The 23,905-nt window shown below is 38.4% G+C and overlaps 1 protein-coding gene across 2 annotated transcripts in view; it reads right to left on the reverse strand.

The window, feature by feature from the left end:
- LOC131028219 (crossover junction endonuclease MUS81) overlaps positions 1 to 7,150 on the reverse strand; it is a 60,699-nt gene extending 53,549 nt beyond the window's left edge. Inside the window, exons 1-5 of one of the 2 annotated variants that reach the window (XM_059216090.1) lie at positions 6,860 to 7,150; positions 6,634 to 6,728; positions 715 to 793; positions 450 to 536; positions 202 to 327 (exon numbers count right to left, since the gene is read on the reverse strand). In XM_059216090.1, the coding sequence (XP_059072073.1) occupies positions 202 to 327; positions 450 to 536; positions 715 to 793; positions 6,634 to 6,728; positions 6,860 to 7,050 (578 nt within the window). In that variant the 5' untranslated portion in view covers positions 7,051 to 7,150. The remainder of the gene's footprint in view (positions 1 to 201; positions 328 to 449; positions 537 to 714; positions 794 to 6,633; positions 6,729 to 6,859) is intronic. The other variant, XM_057958467.2, reaches the window with a different exon arrangement.
- Positions 7,151 to 23,905: the final 16,755 nt, after the last annotated feature.

Consider the following 23,905-nt stretch of genomic DNA (forward strand, 5'->3'; position numbering starts at 1 on the left):
GAATCTAACACCACAGACAATCATGTTCCTGACATATAACTGTTAACACACTTGTAAACATTTCATCTTAGAAATCAGAACATAGAAAACAATGCATCAAATTAAATGATCACCAAACATAGATTTGCATGAACTTGGGGAAATGAGAAAAATATAGTCAGCCAACATTAAGCATCTGACTAGCCAAATAAAATTGCTTACTTTGCTGGAGAACTTGACTTCACAACTAGTCCTTTTGCTATCAATGTCTTCATCGAGCTCCACCCAGAATACCATTCTTTGGGCTGGTTCCCAAATCGTCCAGGATTTGCACTGCTCTTCGATGGCCTGATGGCAGATGCTGAACATTAAGATTAAAATGAATAAATATCAACATCCCCTTCTCTGTTAATACTACAAGATAGATACATGAAACTTAAGAAACAATGAGTTAAGGTTAACGAAATCACCCAATAGCCAATTTTGAAAGCCCGCTAGCTTCAGCTGCATCAATAAGTTCCTGCTTCAACATATACTCCTTTTCATTTTGAGTTCCCCTGTTGACCACACAAAAACTCATACCCCATAAGAAGCTAATTAAGATTGTGTAACGCCAATCTCTTCCCATACTACTTTTCAAGACACATCTCTGCATTGGCATAGGAAAAGTAATTTTGAACATTAAACTGTTCCAGATCAATCTAGTTACAATATGTTGAGCTGACCGCATCTCACCTGTAAAGAGCAATCAAAATTGCATATGGTGCAGAACTCTTTTGGGGTAGATATCGACCTGAACCCCTGCTCTTTTTGACTACAGATAAAGCATTGTAAGAGTTAGAACTCTTGCAAAAAGATCATGCTTTAAAAAAGCTACCTGAATTCCAAACTGTTAGTTGTGTATGAATAAAATTACTTGTCCTTTTTGTTAGTTTGGTTAGCTAGGACAGCTGGTTCTCCATTTGTAATAATTAGTAAATAATTGTTTGCTAAACAATTTTGTTAGATAGGGACAATTATTTGTTAATTATTTGATCTCTTTTAGAAACTTCTAGCAACCAATTTTGTTAAGATTGTTTAGTTGTTATTAATCTCAACCGTTGATTGAGAATTAACCTCAGTCATTGGTTTTCCAACGAGAGTAGTATAAAAAGGGGTCAAAGGTCATTTGGAGTACATATGAAGTTTGTGGAGAAACTTGCAGTGTTAGCAAGTAGTCTTGCAGTGTTAGCAAGGGCGCAGTGATAGCGTTGGGATAGTAGCGGGGTGGAATCTCAGCAAGAGAAATTGGGAGGTCGTCGAAGCTCTACCAGTAAGAGGCAAGCAGTATTTGTATCTCTTGATTTGCTGTAGTTAATATATATTCCTCATCTACAATACTGGTTTTTCCTTCGGAGTTTTTCCAAGGACAATTGTCCAAAAATATTGTGTCACTGTGTTGTATATTTCTTTCCACGTGTTTTATTTGTGAAGTTGCAGCTGTGTTATTTTTCAGTATTTCGTAGTTAAATAATCTTTATGAGATAGGAGATTAATAAGCAGTGACTGCAATAGAATTTTCACATGGTATCAGAGCTAAGTAGAAAAAGTTTATCCTAGGCAAAGGAAAGAAAATCGAGGATTTATAAAATCTAGTTTAAGATTAATAATCAGTAACTGCAATAGAATTTTCACATGGTATCAAAACTAAGTAGAAAAAGTTTATCCTAGGCAAAGGAAAGAAAATCGAGGGTTTATAAAACCTAGTTTGACCTCTTTAGAATTATTATTTCTTTTATCTCTTGAGATGGCCTCAGCAGGTTTAAGAGATCAGGGCAGATTAGATGGAGCCTCAAATTTTGGTGTATAGAAAGCCAAAATTTCTTTATTGCTAGAAGAGAATGGTATCAAGGAATATGTTACCACTATTGTGACTATACCTACAGATCCAATACTTCTTGCAACATATAAGAAGGAAGATGCCAAAGCGAGGAGGATAATCCTTGACGGTGTTAAGGATCATATAGTTCCGCATATCACAGATTTGGATACAGCAAAGGCAATGTGGGACGCCATCCTAAATCTATACCAGAATGTGACCACTAATCGGAAGCTGATTCTTAGAGAAAAGTTGAGGAATACTCGGATGAACAAGGGAGAAGACGTGACAAGTTACCTCGCCAAGCTTAGACTTGTCAAGGATGAGTTAGCAGTTGTTGGAGATAAACCAGGTGATGATGAGCTAGTACAGATAGCCCTAAATGGATTTTCTAAGCAGTGGGATGTCTTTGTTCAAGTTATTAATGGACGAGACACCTTACCAAGTTGGGATCGACTTTGGAGTGATTTCACTCAAGAGGAGCTTAGACTAAGCCTTGTCAGTGGATCCAACAGTAAGAGTCAAAAAGGTGAGATGGACCAAGAAAACATTGCCCTAGCAGGAAAAGGGAAAACAAAGAAGGGATCTAGCAAAGGATCAAATCCACAAAGTGAGAAGAAGAAGAAGGACTTGTCTAAGATCAAGTGCTATGGATGTCACGAATTTGGCCACTATGTCAGCGATTGCCCGCAAAGGAAGAAGAATGAGAAGAAAGGGAAGAAGCAGATGGCAGCTTCAGCAAGTGCAGATGAGCTCTCTAGTAGAATGGAGGATGAGTTTGCACTCATAGCTTGTATGGTTAGCTCAACCTCACAGAGTGTCTGGTATATAGATAGTGGGGCATCATTTCATATGATAGGAGTTAGAGAGTATTTCTCCAATTACAAGGAGGAGAACACCAGAATCCAGATCTCTATGGGGAACTTGTCCAAACTCAACCCAGTTGGGAAAGGGACTATTCAGTTTCAGAGGGAGAATGGAAAATTGATTTCCCTTCATGATGTGTTGCATGTGCCAGGCTTAGGTATGAATTTGATTTCCGTATCTGTCCTTCAGGATTAAGGCTACAATGTACTCTTTAGAGGGGCTCATGTGTTGATCAAGCATAAGGATTGGAAATCACCCATAGCTATTGGACTTAGGAGTGGTCGACTTTATAGGTTGCAGTTTGATACTCCTAAGGCACTCATGAGCAGCAGTAATCCTAGAGATCTTGGAGAGCTATGGCATAGGAGGATGGGCCATATACATCATGGAGCACTTAAATTGCTTCATGAAACTATGAAAGGTGTTCCAGAGGTGAGCACAGAGCATGATGATGTATGTAAGGGATGTGTGTTGGGGAAGTTTGCAAAAGCATCTTTTCCAAGGAGTAACACTCGATCTAAGGGTGTTCTTGATCTAGTACATTCAAATATATGTGGGCCAATGTCGACGAAGTCTCTCAGAGGATACGAGTACTATGTTACTTTTATTGATGATTTCTCCAGGAAGACCTGGATATACTTCTTGAAGACCAAGGATGAGGTTTTCGGTCGCTTCCAAGAGTTCAAGGCTCTTGTGGAGAACTCAACAGGAAGGAAGATAAAGGTTCTTCGGTCAGACAATGGAGGCGGGTACAAAGGGAATGAATTCCAAGAGTTCTGTACCAGGGAAGGAATCAAGAGAGAGTGGATTGTTCCTTACAACCCACAACAGAATGGGGTTGCTGAGAGGAAGAATCGGTCCATATTGGAGGCAGCAAGGGCTATGCTACATGATCAGGACATGCCCCGCTACTTATGGGCAGAAGCATGTAGTACGGCAGTATACATACAGAACAAGGTTCCACATAAGGCACTAGGGAAGATGACACCAGAGGAAGCTTTTACAGGAAAGAAGCCAGATGTCAGTCACTTCAGGATATTTGGGAGTTTGGCATATTGTCATATTCCAAGGGATACACGTACCAAGTTAGATCAGACTGCAGAGAGGGGGTACCTTGTGGGGTACAGTGAAACCTCAAAAGCATATCGGATATTTATTCCAGGGACCAGGAGGATTATAGTCAAGCGTGATGTCAAGTTCATGGAGGACAAGGCATTTAGGAGGTCCAAAGATTTGCCAGCAGAGAATCAGAGTGAGCAACCGACGGAAGCTCCAAGGATAGCTCAACCGAGTCAAGGGAAGCAAAGCTTGAGTACAGTCACTAGTAACAGTATAGGTTCAGGTGGTGAAAGTTCACAGAGTATGGAGCAATAGGTGCAGGAAGAGATGCATCAAGAAGACATGGAGGTTGACATTTCATCCTCTACAGTTGGGAGTAGGAACCGTGAGGTTCAGAAGACACAAAAGAATACTCGGGAGTTAGTGGGTATTCCTAGGAGGAGTAGTAGACAACGGAAACAACCAGCCAGGTATGATGACTATGTTGCATTAGTTAGTCAATTGGTAGAACCTTCTAGCTATCAGGAGGTTGCACAACATCAGGTATGGCAAGATGCAATGGTTGAGGAATATACCTCAATAATGCAGAATGATGTGTGGGAGGTAGTTCCTAGACCAACAGATAGGGTTGTGGTTGGATCGCATTGGATCTACAAGATCAAGCACAGTGCAGATGGTAGCATCGAGAAATACAAGGCAAGGTTCGTGGCAAAGGGGCTCTCTCAAAAGGAGGGAATAGACTATGAGGAGACATTTGCTCCAGTGGCCAGGTATACTTCTATATGAGCTGTAATCTCAGTTTCAGCACAGATGGGATGGCAGATCCATCAAATGGATGTCAAAACAGCGTTCCTAAATGGCGAGTTGAAAGAGGAGGTATACATAGAACAACCGGAAGGCCTTGTAGCACACAGCAAAAAGACCCACGTGTGTAGATTGAAGAGAGCTTTGTACGGACTCAAGCAAGCTCCTAGGGCGTGGTATGAGCGCATTGATAGTTACTTGCAGGAAATGGGCTTTGTGAAGAGTGAGGCAGATGCTAACCTCTACTACTTGGTGGTTGGAGGTGAGATTCTCATTCTTGTCCTATATGTGGATGACTTGTTTCTAATAGGTTCACTGGGGCTCATAGAAGAGTGCAAGAGGGACCTTGCAGCAAAGTTCGAGATGAAGGATTTGGGACTTATGCACTACTTTCTAGGCACGGAGGTATGGCAGACAGATGGAGAGATTTTCCTTAGACAAGGGAAATATTGCATAGAAATCTTGAAAAGGTTCAGGATGGAGGATTGCAAAGCCATGTCTACACCTATGATCACAAATTGGAGGAAGGTAGACACATCCAGGGAGAAGAATGTAGATCCCACCTTATACATGCAGTTGATTGGTTCTCTCATGTATTTGGTCAACACCATGCCAGATATAGCATTTGCAGTAAACTCTCTTAGTCAGTTCATGGTTAAGCCAAAGGGAGTACATTGGACAACGGCAAAGCATGTGCTTTGTTATTTGCGAGGTACAATCGAGTATGGGATTAGGTATGCTCGAGGTGAAGGAATCGGGTTGATGAGCTATACTGACGCAAATTGGGCAGGTAGTACAACAGACAAGAGAAGCACTTTCGAGTGTTGTTTCAGTCTGCGATCAGGAGTTGTCTCTTGGTTCAGCAGAAGTTTGTGGCTCTAAGTTCTGCAGAGTCAGAATACATAGCAGCTAGCATGGCGACATGTGAAGCTATTTGGCTTCGGAAGTTGCTAGTAGCCTTGTTTGGTCAAAAGGTGGAGACTACAGTGATACACTGCGACAATCAGAGTTGCATCAAGTTGACTGAGAATCCAATGTTTCATGATAGGTCGAAACATATAGACATCAGGTATCACTTCATCAAAGATTGTGTACAACGGGGGATTGTTCAGCTACAGTTTATACCTACAAATCAGCAGGTAGCAGACATTCTGACAAAGGCATTGGGGAAGGCGAAATTTATCTTCTTCAGAGAGAAGTTGGGTGTCATGCAGAACAACTTCCTCGCTAAGAGAGAGTGTTAGTTTGGTTAGCTAGGACAGCTGGTTCTCCATTTGTAATAATTAGTAAATAATTGTTTGCTAAACAATTTTGTTAGATAGGGACAATTATTTGTTAATTATTTGATCTCTTTTAGAAACTTCTAGCAACCAATTTTGTTAGGGTTGTTTAGTTGTTATTAATCCCAGCCGTTGATTGAGAATTAATCTCGATCGTTGGTTTTCCAACGAGAGTAGTAAAAAAAGGGTTAAAATGTTCATTTGGAGTACATATGAAGTTTGTGGAGAAACTTGCAGTGTTAGCAAGGGTGCAGTCATAGCGTTGGGAAAGTAGCGGGGTGGAATCTCAGCTGGATTTGTATCTCTTGATTTGTTGTAGTTAATATATATTCCTCATTTGCAGTATTGGTTTTCCCTTCGGGGTTTTTCCAAGGACAATTGTCCGAAAATATTATGTCATTGTGTTGCATATTTCTTTCCACGTGTTTTATTTGTGAAGTTGCAGCTGTGTTATTTTTCAGTATTTCGTAGTTAAATAATATTTATGAGATAGGAAATTAATAATCAGTAACTGCAATAGAATTTTCACACTTTTCACCGCCCGTGAGAAAATCCAAGTGGTTAGCATTAGCAACTGCTCTGTATCTCCAATCTTCATTGAGTGAACTTATATATATATATATATATATTCAAAAGATTTGTACTGTTTTTGTGTTAGAGCACTTTAGAATTGAAAATTTGAAAAAGTTATAAATGTGAACAAGCAAATTCTATCAATATCAGCTGCTCCAAAGTATCAATTACTAGGGCATATTGACTAACTTCTGTCATCCCTTTAATTCTTACCTCTTGGTTCCAACACTTCCTGACTCGAAGGATGTTCATTCACATTACTCTCGAAATAATCCTTCATTAGCTCCAACGTCCAATTTCCAATTCCTCTGAACAAATCCACAACAGATTTTAATATATAGGTCATCAAAATCGAACCCAAAGCTGACATCTCCTTCAAGAATCCTAAACCCTGGGCTGGGCAACATGACTAATAAACAAAATCAAAGTATACGCATACTTGACGTTTCTGGCTCCTTTGAGGTGGAGGATGGGATCCTTGTGATCGCAGAGGTTTTTGTAAGCCGTAGAGAGAGTGGCACCCATACGTTCGGTGAACTTGTCTTGGGCAGCCATTTCTTCCCATTTCTCGAAGAGAAACGCGGCCAGGCCTTCGTTTTCAGCGCAGACAGCATTTCTTTTGGATACCATCGTTGCCCTCGATGATTTGAGGCGGGAAGAAAATTCAATTTATGCCCTCTTCTTCCCTTCATCAAATTGAATACAATTGTTCGGGTGGTGGTACCTATATTTTTTGGCTGGAGAACCAAAAACATTTTGCGGGTGATATGAAATCTTTTAATATTTGAGTTTATAAGATTTAATTATAAAATGAATGGATAGGTATTTTAATTGTATTGTGTATTTTTATTAAATTAAGATTGTTTTTATAAAAAATATATTAGTGAATTTATTTTAATTATATGGACGGCATTTTGTATGTGAAGGGGGTGAGTTATTTTTTTAAATCAACGGTTCAAAACACGTTAGAATGATACAGGATTATTAAGAAAGATCTAGTTGTTCAAATAAAAAATTATTGTAGAAAAAAGGGATAATAAGATAACCTAAGTCATTAATTTTCCAAGATCCATTAAATATTATGTTGTTTGTTTCTAGAGTTGATTATATGAGTTCCTTTAGCATTAACATTTCATTTCACACTCTATGATCCATCATCAGAATGTTGGAGAGCTTAATCTGAGGAGCAAAAGACGAGTTTGGAAAAAAAATGTGCTTCGGGTTGAAACTCTAGAGGTGATGAGTGTTCCTACCAAAAGAAGGGAGCAAATGTGAATCCTTGCATCTTTTAAAAAAAGTTAAATTTGCGACTTTCTTTGAGAACCTGATCCTTAATCCCTCTAGTTGTTCAAATTCAAAACACAATTTATTCCCATGAAGGGTGTAATCAATTTCATTAAGCTTCCACAATCCATGAGATATTATGTTGTTATTTTTTTTATTCAATTGTGTAAGTTTTTGGAGCATCAATGTTTCGTATCACACTCCATGATGCATCATTGGGATGTTGGAGAGCTAGACCTAAGGGGCAAAAGTCTAGCTTGGAAAGAAATGTGTTTCATGTTGAAACTCTAAAGGTGATGAATGATCCTAACAAAAGATAGGAGCAAATGTGAAAACCCCGCATCTTTTAAGAAAAGTTAAATTTACAACTTTCTTTGATAACTTGATCCTTAATGCCTCCAAATCTTTCTACTCTAACAAATTTTAATATCCAATTAGAATTCAAACTATTTCTCATATATTATAGCCTCTTAAAAATTAGCTTACAACTTATCCAAGTTGCAATTTTGACTGTATTAACTTTATAAGTTTATTCCAATCTTTCATCCCATGTGCTTAATCTTGGAAGATAAGTTCCCACTTCATGAAAGGGACAAAGACTCGAGTATTTGAGGAAAGGCTATTAAAATTGTTTTCCAAGATTGCAATAAACTAATTACTTAAACATCTAGAGAGGATATGTGAAATTGTAGGGATAAAATAATACTATATAATGTTAATGAAGTAGCAATCAAATATAATCAAATATAAATAAATGAATTGAGATTGGAATGTAAAATTAACAATTAAAATTTAATGGATAAGATATTGATTGGTTATTTTAATGTGATTTTCACTTTAAGTTCATTAATGAGAAGATATTGACAAATATGAGTATCATTGTGTTGATTACATAGATAAACTAATGTTTTAATTTCTAACACCTAAGATGCAATTGCATCCAAATCATGCAATCCCATTTTGGTTCCTATTGACAAAACATAATTAATTTACCTTGAATTGTACATGTTTTTTTTTACAAGTTTGACATTGAAAATAAACAATATCTAATGCAGCTAGAAAATCAAAGCTTTTGGGCACGCAAGGGTATGATATCTAACACATATTCGCATCGTATCATACATACACATGTCTCAAGTACAATGGTACACCCATCTAAGGAGGGGCATGGGCATATCTAGGTACTATAATTCACAACGAAGCCAATGGATTCATATTATAGCAAATAATAGACATATGAAAGCTTCCAAACATCTTCATGTCACCCCTCACACAATATTGTTGTAGAAAGTGTAGACACCTAAAATTATCGTGTCTAATTAAATAAATATTTTTATTTATTTAATTATTTTATCCTAAGTCTTCTATTAATTAAATAAATCTATATTTATTTAATTCATTCATTTATCCTCTTCTAGCCTATTTCTCATTTAAATAAATATTTTTTATTTATTTAAATTTCCTTCCCCGAGTTGAATAAATATTTATATTTATTTAATTGTCCCTTTTCTTCTATTAATTAAATAGATCTTTTTTTATTTAATTAATTCATTAGCTTTTTCTATCCATGACACTTGTCATTCATCTCTTAATTCCTACGCCACCTGCCCTCTCATTAATTTATTATTTTCTCTACCTACCCTTTTGATCTTAGCCGACCATTTATCATTTCACCTCTTAATTTTATCCCTCCATTTCTTACAGTGTTCTCTATATAAGAGGATACCCTCTTCCTTTCCAAACCCTAACACTCATATGCAACCAAGCCTTCTTGCGATCAAGCTACAACCACAATTTCATTCTTTGTTGAGCTCTTGTGCAACCATAAAATCTGAGAGCAATAATATCAAACAAGATCAATGGAGATAGGAAGAAATGGAGAACAAACCCTACTAGACATTTGAATGGTATATCTTGCTTTATTTTGTTTATTTGCATGATCTTAGGTATCTTCTTTTGTGTATGGTGGATGCTTTTCATTGTTAGGCTAGGGTTTTTGTGGTTGGATCTTTGTTAGTCTTTCAATATTGTTTTCATCATCCGTTTTCACTATATACATTTTAGCACACCTGGTGGGACTCTTGTCCCTTTTATTTTAACATATTGTTTGCAGATTTGGTGTTTTGTAAAGTTGCAAGTCGGATTTGCAACGAATTCAATTTATAGCGCGTTTGTGACTCATCTTTCCGCGTTTGCGATCAGATATCGCGTTTGTATGTTTTGTTATCGTGTCTTTGTTTTTCTGTTGATTTTGCAGGTTCCAGATTCATATTTTACGTTTGTACATAATATTGTCGCGTATGTGATCTATAATCGCATATGCGTATTCTATTTCCGTGTTTCTGTCTCCTATGTTTTTTGCATGTGCAGGTTTTTGGGAAAGCGCATCTATGACTTCTCTTTCTGCATTTCTGATCAGTTATCGCATCTACGCAGTCTATTATTGCATCTGTGTTTTAGATCTTGGTTCACAAGGTACATATCTTAAAACTCTATTATCGTCTGATCTTGCTACGTTTGTGTTTGAACTATGCATCTAAGTTCAATATAATTGCGTCTGTGTTTTCAGTTTTTCATTTTTGGTTTTTTTATTTTGCAGATTTGGTTTTTGACCTAACCCTCTTGGTTTGACTAACAAAGTGGTGTAATTGTTTGAAAAATAAAAACATTTTGTCGAAGGCCCCTATTTTCACATTTCGATTTGGGTTTCTAAAATTAACCTAACTTGTGTGCTTGCAGGTGGGGGTATTTTGCAAAACTACTAATCACTTTGTTTTAGGGCTAAAATTATTAGTGTGTGTCTTTGCATTTCCATTTCCTTGCTTAATTAGGCTCACACGATTTCATTGATGTTTTCTTTGTTTTCTTGAGGGTTAATTAATTTGCTTGGTGTGTCTTATGCTTTGGCACGTTGTGTTTAGTTTAGAACCCAAGGTGATAATAAAAGTATCCTCTACCCTCGCCTTCGAGGATCTTGGGTGCAAGAGAAATTGTTATTACCTTTAGAGGGCCTGCCTCCCATCTTGTGAGAGGGAACGACCCAAGCAGTTTTTTGTTTTAGTCCACTATATAAATGATCTATAGTTTTGGATGAAAGTCCCTTATCACCTGCTACTGATTAGTCCATACTAACACATGTCTCCTTTAGCGCCTTTGGTGCGAGAAAACCTTCAGAGTGTAACCTCTGCAGACTGGGAAGCCTCATTCAACATGAGCGAAGTGTCGCATGTATGGCTATCAGATTGCCCCAAAACATGACTAGACACCTTTAGATTAGTGGCCCACCCTTTTTTGACTGAACATCGCGATAGTCTCAGTGCAAGAGGATAGCTGGTTTTCTCCCTAAGACACTCACCATAAGGCTCCCGTGGGATGAGACAAAAGTTCTCGGCTTAGCATAAGCTACTTGTAGCTTTCCGAGAAGAGGGTGATAGGGTTATCGTTCCAGTCCTGGAGACCCCCAGTTGTCTGCTCACGAAAAAGGTAAAATTAGTGAATACACCCCTCAAGGTGTCCCTACACTTGAGCCGACGGAGATTCCAGGTTGTGGGTTGAGCTTATCACCACGAGAACAATGTCTTTAGGCTAAGCATGTGTTTGATGTGTATTCGCTTGTGCTAGACCCATGGAAATTTGGGTTGATTTGGCCTAAGAATATACACATTACAATCATTTTTTGGACAAAAAACCTTCAGACATTGTGTCTTCTTTGTTTGCTATGTATTCTTGCCACTAAAATCAAAACATTAAGATCTGGTCATATTCAACAACCACATTTTGGACAGAATTGGAAAAGACTTTCAGAAACGTGTTTGTGTCAGTTTAAATTGTGTTTGTGTTGCGAAAACACGTTTGTGCAGTGCATAATCGCATCTGGGTATCAGCGAAAAACACTGTCATATCTATCGAAAAAACTGTCAACATTTTCATAAAAAGCATATGTGTTATCATAAACACGTCTTTGTTAGGAAAATGTGTATGCGTAGTGCAAAAAAGCGTCTATGTTCAGAAGAGCAAAAATTGTCATTTATCTAAAAAATTGCGTATGTGTTTACTGTAGTTGTGTCTGAGAATCGGAAACATGTCTGTGTTGAACAAAATTGCGTCTATGTTCGGAGTTGAGAAATTTGCAAAAAGATATCAAGAGAAATGGACTAAGGTTTTCAAACTCAAAGTGCTTCTAAGGTTGCTTCCCATAGGGCTTCGTTTTTCAGTCAACCTGTCTTGGTCACACTTGGTCAATCATTTTCCTTCATTTGCACTACCTCATACATATCTTTCCAAACTTGAGTCAAAAGGTTACTTTGCTTGTCCTTATCACACTTTTCAAACATACTGCAACACATCACTAAGTGGTTCCCATATCAAATCTATCATCTTAGGGTCCCATTTGGTTTTCTTGAGTCAAGGTCAACTTACCTCATCAAGAGATATATCATCTCTTTGGAAGCCACGCCTTACTTTTGAACATACATATCTTGGTCTTGCACTCTTGGATATTGCAAGTTTTCCCTAGTTTCATTTACATTTCATACATCTCCCTTGGTCTTCCATAATCTTTGCACTTTCCTCCTATCTTTCATTTTGGTCAAGGCTTGGTTCATGGTTGAAACTCGTTCACAATGGTCGAGAAGGGAAGCCAAAGAAGCTCTAAGGTCTTTAAACATGAGTACTTATGAATTTGATGGAGAAATTTTTCAACCCCTTTGATAATCGCAGTACTTTACCAAACAATGACAATGAGAACAACAATGAGAATGATGATGACATTAACAACATATTTATCAATTCAACATCTATCATAGATCCTCGCTTTAACAAAATGGTTCAAGAGATCATGAAGAGGGATATACAATACTTCTTTCAAGTCATGGCACGTAGTGGAACAAGATTACCTCATGATTTTGATATGTCACAAATTTTGGAGGATGATCCTAATCAAGGAAGTCAAGGTAATGCAAGTCATAGGAGACCTAATAGTGGTGGTAATATAAGACAATGTCTTGTTCCCAAGTCACCTTTATCCCCATTTCAAATTCCAAAAGTTCCAAACACTCACACCCATGACAATTTTGCTAGAACTTCTCGTGAACAACCCTACAATCGTGCTTCCGCATGGAGGTCTAATACAAACATGCATACCCAACAAAATACCAATACTCATGATCATACTAAAGGATACAACTATACACAAGGACATGCTCAAAACCATGACATGAAAAGATCCCGTGTCAAATTTAGGGGTAACACTCGAGACCATTCTTATGATATCCCCTACTCTCATGGACATGATATATATAACCAACATAGACCTAATGATCTTTATCACAATGTTATAGCAGGTGGTCCTTATAGACACTGTCACACCTCCTCCGTATGAACACATTTATGACCAATACCATCCATACATGCACTATGCTCCTCCTCTGCTCGATGGCTCAAGCATGGGACTCAGTCAAAGAGATAAAACTCCACCTAAGAATGACTTGCAACAACAAATCAAAGACTTGCAAAAGCATATGATAGATATGAACACACCTTAGCCAAATTATACAATGAGAGACACATGTCCTTATCCTTTTGATAAAAGAATTCCAATGCCTCCATTTCCTCCACATTTTGTGACACCAAAGTTTGCCAAATATAGAGGCAAGGGGGATCTAAAAGCACATATAAGAGAATTTTTCATGACCTGTGTTGAAGTTGCAAGAGAAGAATCATATTTGATGAGGTTGTTCCCAAGAAGCTTAAGAGGACAAGCTATGGAATGGTTTTCTAAACTCCCTCCTAGAATCAAATCATGGGGCGACCTAGAAGAGGCTTTTATACAACACTTTTCATACAACATCAAGACAAATGTGTCAGTTGCCACTTTGTGTAGTACTAAACAAAAAGATGGGGAATCTTTTTCATCATTCCTACAAAGATGGAGGAATTTGGATAGTAGATGCTCTTGTGAGATTTCACACAAACAAATGGTGGAAATGTTCACTCAAAATGTTAACAAGTATATCAGGTATAACTTGAGAAAAGCTTGTTTGTCCACTTTCAAAGAGGTCATTGAAAAGGGATTGACTACAGAAAAAGTACTCATTGAGCAAGGTACCATCAAATTATTCAAAGATAACAAAGAAGAATCAAAGGGGAAAGACAAACCTCATTTTTTGAACAAAAATAAGAATACAGTGAATTATGGGGTAGTTGATGCAAAATCAGTAAAACCTAAGATAACTTTCCCCAGTGCAAGTTCTTCTAATATAAACAATCAAGTAAATTCTTCAAGGTCATCTAAACCTCCAAGAAAATACACTCCATTGGGAGGGTTGTTTGAGACAACATTCAAGAAGTTGGTGGCAAACAAGCTTATAACAATCCCAGATAATCCATTGTATGAACCAAAAGTGAAACCAAATTGGTGGAATGATGATGAGTATTGTGAATACCACAAGAGAAAAGGACACAAAACTAGCAGCTATCATGGATTGAAGAATGTCATAAAAGATCTCAATGACAAAGGCGACATAGAAGTTGATGGTCACACCTCTAATGAGGAACAAGCAATGTTTAGGGAACCATTTCCTAAACATGACAAGGGAAAAACCAAAGATACAGATAATCAAGCCAATTACACCAAAATGTCCTACAATTACGACTCAAATGTTAATCACATTTCAATGGATAACCATGTCTCTACCATCGTTATAAAGGAAAAAACTCCTAATGATTCTGACTGAAAGAGTGAAGTTGTTTTGAAAGGAATTGTACATTCCCCTTCATCATCTTCGTCAACCCCTTAACGTGATGCCACAACTCGTTGGGGTAAAGTCACCTCGCAAGGTGTTCCATCCAAGACCACGACCTCTTCATCATCTACCGAGAACAAGTATGACCTTGTGGACCAGTTAGGGAAGACACCCACACTCATTTTGATCCTTGAGCTATTACGCATATCCCCTTCACACAAAGCTATCCTTGATAGAACTTTGAGAGAAACCTCTATTCCCACTGATCTGAACGTGGACTAGTTTCAAGTCATGGTAGGATACCTTTCCACTCCGCATTGCCTTACCTTCACAAAATTTGATGACTTATCCATTTGCCAACCACACAAATGCACCTTTACACATTGAAGCCTTTCTCCATAAAAGTCAAATCAAACGAGTCTTGATAGATGGAGGATCAGGTTTGAACAATTATGCATTGAACACCATTAAACAGTTGGGATACTCTAAAAAGGCTATGATTTCCACACATAAGATCACCATCAAATCATATGATGACGAAGAACACTCGTCTAAAGGAACAATCACCCTACCTCTCAGAGTTGGTTGATAATGAAGGATGTGGTTTGTCAAGTCCTTGATTTAGACCTCACATACAACCTACTCTTGGGACATCCATGGATACATGAAATGAATGTGGTTCCATCAACATATCATCAATGCATAAAATTTCCTTATAATGGAGTTGAAGTGACAATTAAAGATGATTCAGATCTGCTCGAATACTGCAACAACCTACGACCTAGATCTGAAACAATAATACCAATCAATATAGAAGCAGCTCAATAATCACCATATGTGGATCCTAAATCATTGAAACCTTCTACATCAAGGCAAGGTGAGCTTAAAGGAAAATACAAGGACAATGGCATGAGAGAATACACTTTGAATCAGACAATGTACTTAAAACAAGTAATGAATTATCCTAAGGACTACGGGTGACCACAACCTTCTAAGAAAGTTTCAATCGTCATAATAAAATAGGATCCTACTACATTCAAGAAATGAGGTGAGATGGAAGAAGAATACCTCTAAAAAATGCTTTACAAAGGGCCTGAAGAGAACACACAAGATCACATCATAATACCATGTGAAAAGTATGGCAAAGGTTTCAAGTTCTTGCAAAAATTTGGATATGATGGAAAAGGCCCTCTTGGATTACAAAGAAAAGGTGTTGTTGAACCTCTACAACCAGAAATGGGATTCAAGAGCCAGCACACCAAAGGTCTTGGCTTCATACCTTTCAAATTAGGTGCCCCTAATAGTACAGAAGCATTACAAATCACAAATCCAAATGGCCAACAACAACAACAAAGGCGATATTCCACAAACTCTAATGAATGGGAATCGGGTTCAAACAAACCATCCAGTGATTATGAGCTCATCAAAACATTCAGAGAACCAGGTGAAACCACAGAGGAAGAGTTATTTAATATAAAATTCAGATTTGGTCAAACAAAACTCTTAAAATAACAAAAAGAGGAAGGAGAACCATGGATAAAAACATTTTGGGATCCTGAACATTCTTGAGGCTCTAGGCCAAAACCACAAAGAGTGAGGACTCTCGTTGTTGAGCGTTCTTCTAGTGATGTTAATTTAGATTCGTTTATGATTGAGATTGATTAGGAGAGTGCCAGCGATGACCTTGACAATTGCATTGACATACCCGAAGACTCTTGTGTATTTACCATTACCCCCGCTGACTTTGAAAACACTGATGGCCTTCCCCTTGTTCATCTGCAACTCAACGATTGGGACCAAGAAGGTGATATACCACTTGATACATTTGAGAACGATGATCCTTTCATAGACTATTTGGGCATACAAGATGATCTTCCACCAGGGGACCATAAAGAAGGATACACTATAGAACTCAATGGAGTGGCATACTTCAGTGAGGGTGTTGGCCCTTCTAGTTGTAAAAATGTAAAAATAAAAAAAAATCATGGGTCTTATGATGAAAACCACGTTGTGGCATCGTCTGACCCAAAAAAGTAAAAAGAAAGGTCGTATCTGAGGGTGAAAACCTCTCTGAGGCACTCGAGGATGGAAGGATTAACACTCTCCTGATGACATCGTATGAAGAGAAATCATCCATGTTGTTGGAAGAAACCATCAAGACAAACATTGTCACATAAGAGACTCTACACAACATCTTCTTAGCAAAGTCTTTGACAGAAAAAGAGAGACTAAAATTTATTAGTTTTTTCATCGTGCGACAAATCAACTTTGCATGGTCTTATGCCGATATACCCAAGTTAGATCCAGACTTAGTCACACATCATTTGACGGTTACAACAGGAGCAAAACCTGTAAAATAAAAATCAAGGAAGATGCATCTGTAGGTGACACTATTAGTGAAAGTGGAACTTGAGAAATTGTTGGATGTTGGATTCATAAGACTGATCGACTATCCTGAGTGGATCTCTAATTTTATACATGTCGGTAAACCCAACCGCACCATCAGGATATGTACAGAATTCAAAGACATAAATAAAGTTTGTCCTAAAGATGACTTTCCATTGCCAAATATTGACTTGATAATACATCTCACAGTTGGACACGCCATGTTATCTCTGATGGATGGATTCTCTGGATATAATCAGATCAAAATTGTACTTGAAGATCAACATAAAACAACATTTACATGTCCTTGGGGAGCTTTTTGTTGGAACGTCATGCCCTTTGGACTAAAGAATGTAGGTGCTACATACCAAAGAGCGATGACTATGATCTTTCATGATCTCATGCATGTGACCGTGCAAGATTATGTCGATGAAATCCTTGGTAAATCTATAAAGAGAGAAACACATTTGGACATCCTTTCAGTGGTCTTTTATTGGTTGGAAAAATACAAAGTCAGATTGAACCCTAAGAAATATGTCTTTGGGGTAACCTCTGGGAAGCTCCTTGGATACATTGTCTCACAAAGGGGAATTGAAGTAGATCCAATGAAAGTTAGAGCTATACTTTAAATGTCACCACCTACGAACATCAGTCAATATGGTCTCTACAAGACAGACTCCAGTCTATACGAAGATTCATTGCTCGCCTTGCAGATAAATGTCATCCTTTTTAGCATTTACTTCACAAGAACATTAAATTCAAGTGGGATGATAAATGTCAACAAGCTTTTCATATTCTCAAAGATTATCTCCATAATCCACTAGTTTTGATGACACCTATTCAAGAAAAACCCATGTTGCTCTACATATCAGCTACACAGATAACACTGGGGGCACTTATAGCATAACAAGACAATGATGGCAAAGAAAGAGTAGTATATTATATTAGTCGTACTTTGGTCAGGTATGAGCTTAATTACACCCCGATTGAACATGTGTGTCTTGTCATAGTTTTTGCTTCACATAAATTCCATCATTACGTATTAACTCATAAGACTAAGCTCGTTGCGATAATAGATCCACTCAAATACCTTCTCAACAAGGCGATACTTACAGGAAGACTGGCTAAATGGGTTATGATCTTAAGAAAATTTGACATTGAGTACGTGGATAAAAAAGAAATCTAAGGACAAGCCATTGCAAATCAATTAGCAGATGCACTTGTGATTGATGACACTCCTATCACTTCAGAGTTTCCGGATGAATCCATTCTCATGGTAACAAACACAAAGTCTTAACAATTATATTTTGATGGTTCATACACATAGCATGGCGCAGGAGCGGGGATCCTCTTTATCACACCTTAATGGGATTCAATTCCTAAGTCATATCAATTGTCATTTCCTTGCACCACCAATAGAGGAAAATATGAGGCATTGACAATAGGACTATGAATTGTAGTACAGTGGAAGATCTAGGAGCTTCAAGGTTTTGGGGACTCTCAACTTGTGATCTGACAAGCTAATGATGACTACCAAACAAAAGATGAGAAATTGATGCCTTACATGAAAATGGTGGATGACTTTAAACAATATTTCATAGAGATAATCTTTGAGCAGATTCTAAGGGACAACAATCGAGCTACAGACGCCATGGCCACTATTGCTTCTTTAATTGATCTATCATAGAATGAGACCTGTTATGAGTTCTTGGTGGATAATCTTTTGGTTACCTTGCATGATATCATTCCTGTTGAGATCATATGTGTCGTTGGTCCTGATTCCCCTTAATGCAGGTGCCATTTTCACTTGCCTTCATAACAATATCCTTCCACCTGACCTTTCCAATAATCAATGTTGTACCTTCATTTGCCAATCCCCCCACTACATCATTTTAGCCAATACCCTTTATCATTGAGGTCTAGATGGAACTCTTCTTAGATGTTTAAAATTTAATGAAGCTCATATTATGTTACATGAGGTTCATGAAGGTATATGTGGTGCCCACTCTAGCAGTTCGACCTTAGCCAAGAAACTTATGAGGACTAGATACTATTGGCCCACTATGGAAAAACAATCATGTCAGTTTGTCAGAAAATGTAAGCAATGTCAGGTTCATGGATACCTTATTCATGCACCAACACAAGAACTTCAGCTAATTGTCACTCCATGGCCCTTTTGTTAGTGGGGACTTGATCTCGTAGGTAGGATTCACCCTCCCTCTTCTAGTGGCCATAAATTCATTATTACAGCTACAAAATACTTCACAAAATGGATCGAAGTCGTTCGTCTCACCCAAGTCACTAGAAAACAGATTGCAACCTTTATCCTCAATTATATCATTTGTCGCTATGGTGTCCCCCTTTCCATCGTCACAGAATGGGCATCCTTTAAAAAATCAGGATGTTCGCAAGCTTTGTGATCACTTCCATATCAACCACCGCCTCTCCACTCCCTACTACCCCCAAGGTAATGGTCAAGATGAGGTGTCTAATAAAACTATTCTCTGAATCCTTAAGAAGACAGTCGATGACGTTGGCCATAACTGGTACATCCAACTCAACCCTGCACTTTGGGCATATCGCACAAGTGTCTGCACACCTACTAGAGCCACCCCTTATTCACTTGTATATGGTGTTGAAGCCATCTTGCCAATCTAGGTCAATTTACCCTCCTTGTGAGTTTCTTTGCACGATCTAATCAATGATGAAGACTATAGGGTCTCCTGCTTACAAGAATTGGAACTATTGGACGAGCAAAGACAAACTGCTTTTAATCATCTTAAGGCTTATCAATAGAGAATGAGTCACAACTACAATCATAAGGTAAAGCCTCACACATTTGAGGTTAGTGACTTAATACCGAGAGAGAATCCTAAGAATCAATGAGACCGAGAAAATAAAGGAAAATTTAAACCCAATTGGCTCGACCCTTATGTCATCACATAAGTATATGGATCAGGTGCATATCTGCTTTCAACGCCAGGAGGAGAACATTTGGATGATCCTGTCAACAACATGCACCTTCATAAGCTTTACACATAGATTTTCAGAGTATCCAAATCAAAAAATACAAACAAAATTAAATAATATATATATATATATATATATATATATATATATATATATATATATATATATATATATATATATATATATATATATATATTTACAATAAAAATATTCGTCCAATGGTGAAACCCACTTCGGTGGCGCCCTAGGTAAGTATCGTGGTGAAAAATGGATTCCTAGCACGATGTGTATGGACTTTTATCCTCCCTCCATGATTCAATCCCTTTCCCCTTCACTTTGCACACACTCACAATTCACCATTCCATAATAAACTTACCCATTCCCATCATGGATGGTTATTGATCTACCTAAGATTGGTTTCCCTTTCATAATAAGACCTCCCTCCATTCCTTTTCTTCCTTAATAAATCAGGTCCTATCTGTAATTGGGGAAAAATCCAAAGTCTAGTGTGGAACCCCAAGCATCACATGTTTTGAGGAGCATAGTTTTTTTTCATTCCTCCTTTTCGCACATAGTCTGTAATAAAAGGTCACTTGCATCGCTAATCCGCAATAAAGTTTCATTCTTGTCCGCAGTAAAGTATTTCTTTTCATTGATTCAGCCAATTTCAAATGAGACGCAAGCAACAATGAGCTTTCAACAAATCAAATCTTTTAGTAGACTTTGGCAGCAACATGGTTTTTCAGCATTATTTGTCCTTTATTAGGAAAAAAACATTGTGACCAGATCAAACATGTCAACATATGTGGCAAGGAACACTAATAACTTGAGGATTACAGTTTATGTTGGTATCAAGCCTTGGTTTTCTTTTGATTTTATCTTTCTTTTGGTGACATGTCTTTTAGTTTTTCCAATACGTCCTTGACTAGAGATTCCATCTCTAAGATGTATTTGACTAGAAAAGCGAGGATGGGGTATGTTCGCCTATTTTACTATTTGTGGATTATCTCTTAGTAATAATATGGCTCGTCCAAGGATATGAGGACGCTATGAGTCTAGTGTGAACCGAGGCATTCCTTGTTTGTGGTTGTCTGATCTCCATGCAAATGGGTACAATGACTTTCTAGGTCAAACACGTATTTGGATTGTCATAACTTATTTGCCATAATAAATCTTAATGATGATAATAGCACAAGAACCTCTTTTCACCTCCATATATTCTACCTTCCATCTCCCTTTCCCGATTGTCCTCCACCATCCCTTCTTGAGTCCATGTATCCTGCTATCACATGACTGAGTATAATGACACGCCAAAAATATTTGCATCTCATGTACTTTTCATTTGCATCATCACATGTTAGCACATCTCATCATATACATGCATATAGATATAATGATAACATCACATCCTACACACACCGCCCATCGGTATTTAACATAAGCATTTGCATTCTCATATAAAAACAAAAAAAATGACAAAAATCTAGACGTCATGCATCTCATAATGTAAATAATCATAGCATATCATACATCCATGGTTGTCACTCTCTTGTCTCTGCTTGTGGTGGTAGAGCGTAACGCTATCTTATAGCTCCCTGCCCTTAGCTCTAGAGGTACAACTGCATAGTAGAGATTCCTCCAGTATCCAATCACGTCCCTTTCCTGGAGGATGAAGTCATAACCTACTGCTGCATCACCCTCTAATATTGCTCGCTCTGCCCTCAGTGCCTCCTCTGCGGTTGTATACCGCTGGATGGCCTCATCGCTCTCCCTCTGTATATCTCCCAGTTGTCGCCTCAATCAAGTCACCTTTCTCTACAGATCCTCAATCTCATTAGCATGTCCTAATGTGAGCTCTCATAGCATAAACAACGCATTCCCCTCCTCATCCCAACCCTATGCACCCTCCTCCTGTCCAGGGGCATCTTATGCCTCTCTCTGACCTTGTACCTGTACTGGTCTGCTTGGTACCTCTACCTGCCTCTGTCTATGTCCTGACACTTGTGTTGGAACCTGTAGGAGCTATCCTCATCTCCCCCTAGGTGACCTCGGTGGCCTGCCACCCTACTCTGCCTATCCCCCTCCCTCTTCTCTCTCTCTTGCATCTCGGGGTCCACCTCTGCCTCTCACCAAACTCCTATCTCCCCCTCTCCTCTATCTCCCCTTGCCTTTGTCCTCATCATCATCGTCATCATCATCCTTTGGCACAATAGGCTCTGTTGGATCTGTGAGCCTCGGAACAGGATGCGCGACAAATTACGTTGCGTACTCATCATCTATGCTTCCATCGACAACATCTAACAGCATATCCCACGAAATGGATACCATACTCTGAAATTGTGTAACTGTCGCATCATAGGACAATATTGTCCCCCACTGTGCCTACTCCTTGACAATCCGCACAAACTCTCTTGATCCTTGTGGCATCCTCTGTTGCCTACCAAACTGTCTGCATACCATGTCAACAAGATGCTTGTCCAGTATATAGGGTGTCCGCCCGATCAAGTATCTGCTCCTAAAATAAAATGGCAGTTCCTTGTCGTCCTCCTCACACCCCGGGTACGATCTCCATATGACATTGTTTATACCATTTATCACTCTCCTCTAGTAATCCACATTCCCAATTCATGGCTGGGAAGTGATCATGTTGTACAAGTGCACATAGGGTTGTTGATGTCCTTTGAATTTGAAATGAATCGGCCTCGTCACTACAATATGCCCATACCTATAGAAGTGTCACCTCGCAACCTAACCCACAACCACCGAGGTACACAAATTGATGTAGCTCGTGACATAGATGTGCCAAGATGCAAGACCCTATGCAAAACTCATATGCTTTGTTAACAAGATCTCCAGTTTCCTCCCCCATTCGATAGTTAAACCCTGTGTTGCCCTATCTAGACATAGGTAACCACTGATAACCCCTCCCACCACAACTACTAATCTACATCCACTGGAGAAAATCACCTCCCAACTCAGGTTTCCAGGTCTCATCTCAAGATCCAGGTCTGCAAAGACTCATCTCAATGCATCCCTATCTCCCTCTCGATCATAAACTATGAGATCTCCATGGATCGAAACTCACAGTATCCTGTAAACATCCTCTAGAGTGACTGACATCTTACCAGTTGATAAAAGAAATGTGCACATCTTAGAATTCCATCTCTCAACTAAAGTAGTCAACAATCTTGTGTTTGATCCAATCTCTGGTATGTGCATGACATGTCATAAGCCCATCGCGTCTATTGTTGCATGATCCTCTACGGTCAGCTCAGGTTGTAACCTATGTGTCGATGGGAATCTTTCCCATGACTCCAACTAGGGCAAGTAATCCTACAACCAATCATGTCAATCCTAGTGGTACTCATGTTCAACACATAGTGCTACTCTTCTCCTAGTGCTTATGTTTATCACATGACATTGTATCCTAATGTATATGTTCATCACATTACACTCGATCCTATTCTATTTAGGGCACATGCTTGAGAGTATCACCTCGACAACTTATCCAATTGACAACATATGTCTACCATAGAATTGTCAGTTTATCTTCCTAGGGCACCTGTTTGAGTGTATCCTCTCGATCGTTTATCCAATCGACAGTATATGTTCATCACAGAACTATCGATTCCTACATAATCAGACATAGATGCGTTTTTGCTATGAAGACGTGGTTTTAGTTAACCTAAACACCCTTTTGCAACCTAGACGTGCATGTTCATCACAGACGTGGGCCTCTTCTACCTATACGCACTTTACCAATGCAGACACGCATGTTCATCGCAGACACGCCCATATATATACCTAGACGCGATTAGATTCATACATGCGACTATAATTTATTTAAATGAGGAAAGGTGTAGAAGAGGAATAATGAATTAATTAAATAAATAAATAATTATTTAATTAATAGAAGACTTAGGATACAATAATTAAATAAATAAAAATATTTATTTAATTAGACAAGACAGTTTTAGGCATCTACATTTTGCCCCTCTTTGAGGCAATGCAGCTTGTCGCCTTGACTCAAAGAAGATAAACTGATACAAAGTTGCCCCATGATGGGAATGATATGCCCCCTCAAGAGATTGGATGAAAATGTT

This window comes from Cryptomeria japonica, chromosome 2 (assembly GCF_030272615.1).
Source record: "Cryptomeria japonica chromosome 2, Sugi_1.0, whole genome shotgun sequence".
Lineage (NCBI taxonomy): Eukaryota > Viridiplantae > Streptophyta > Pinopsida > Cupressales > Cupressaceae > Cryptomeria > Cryptomeria japonica.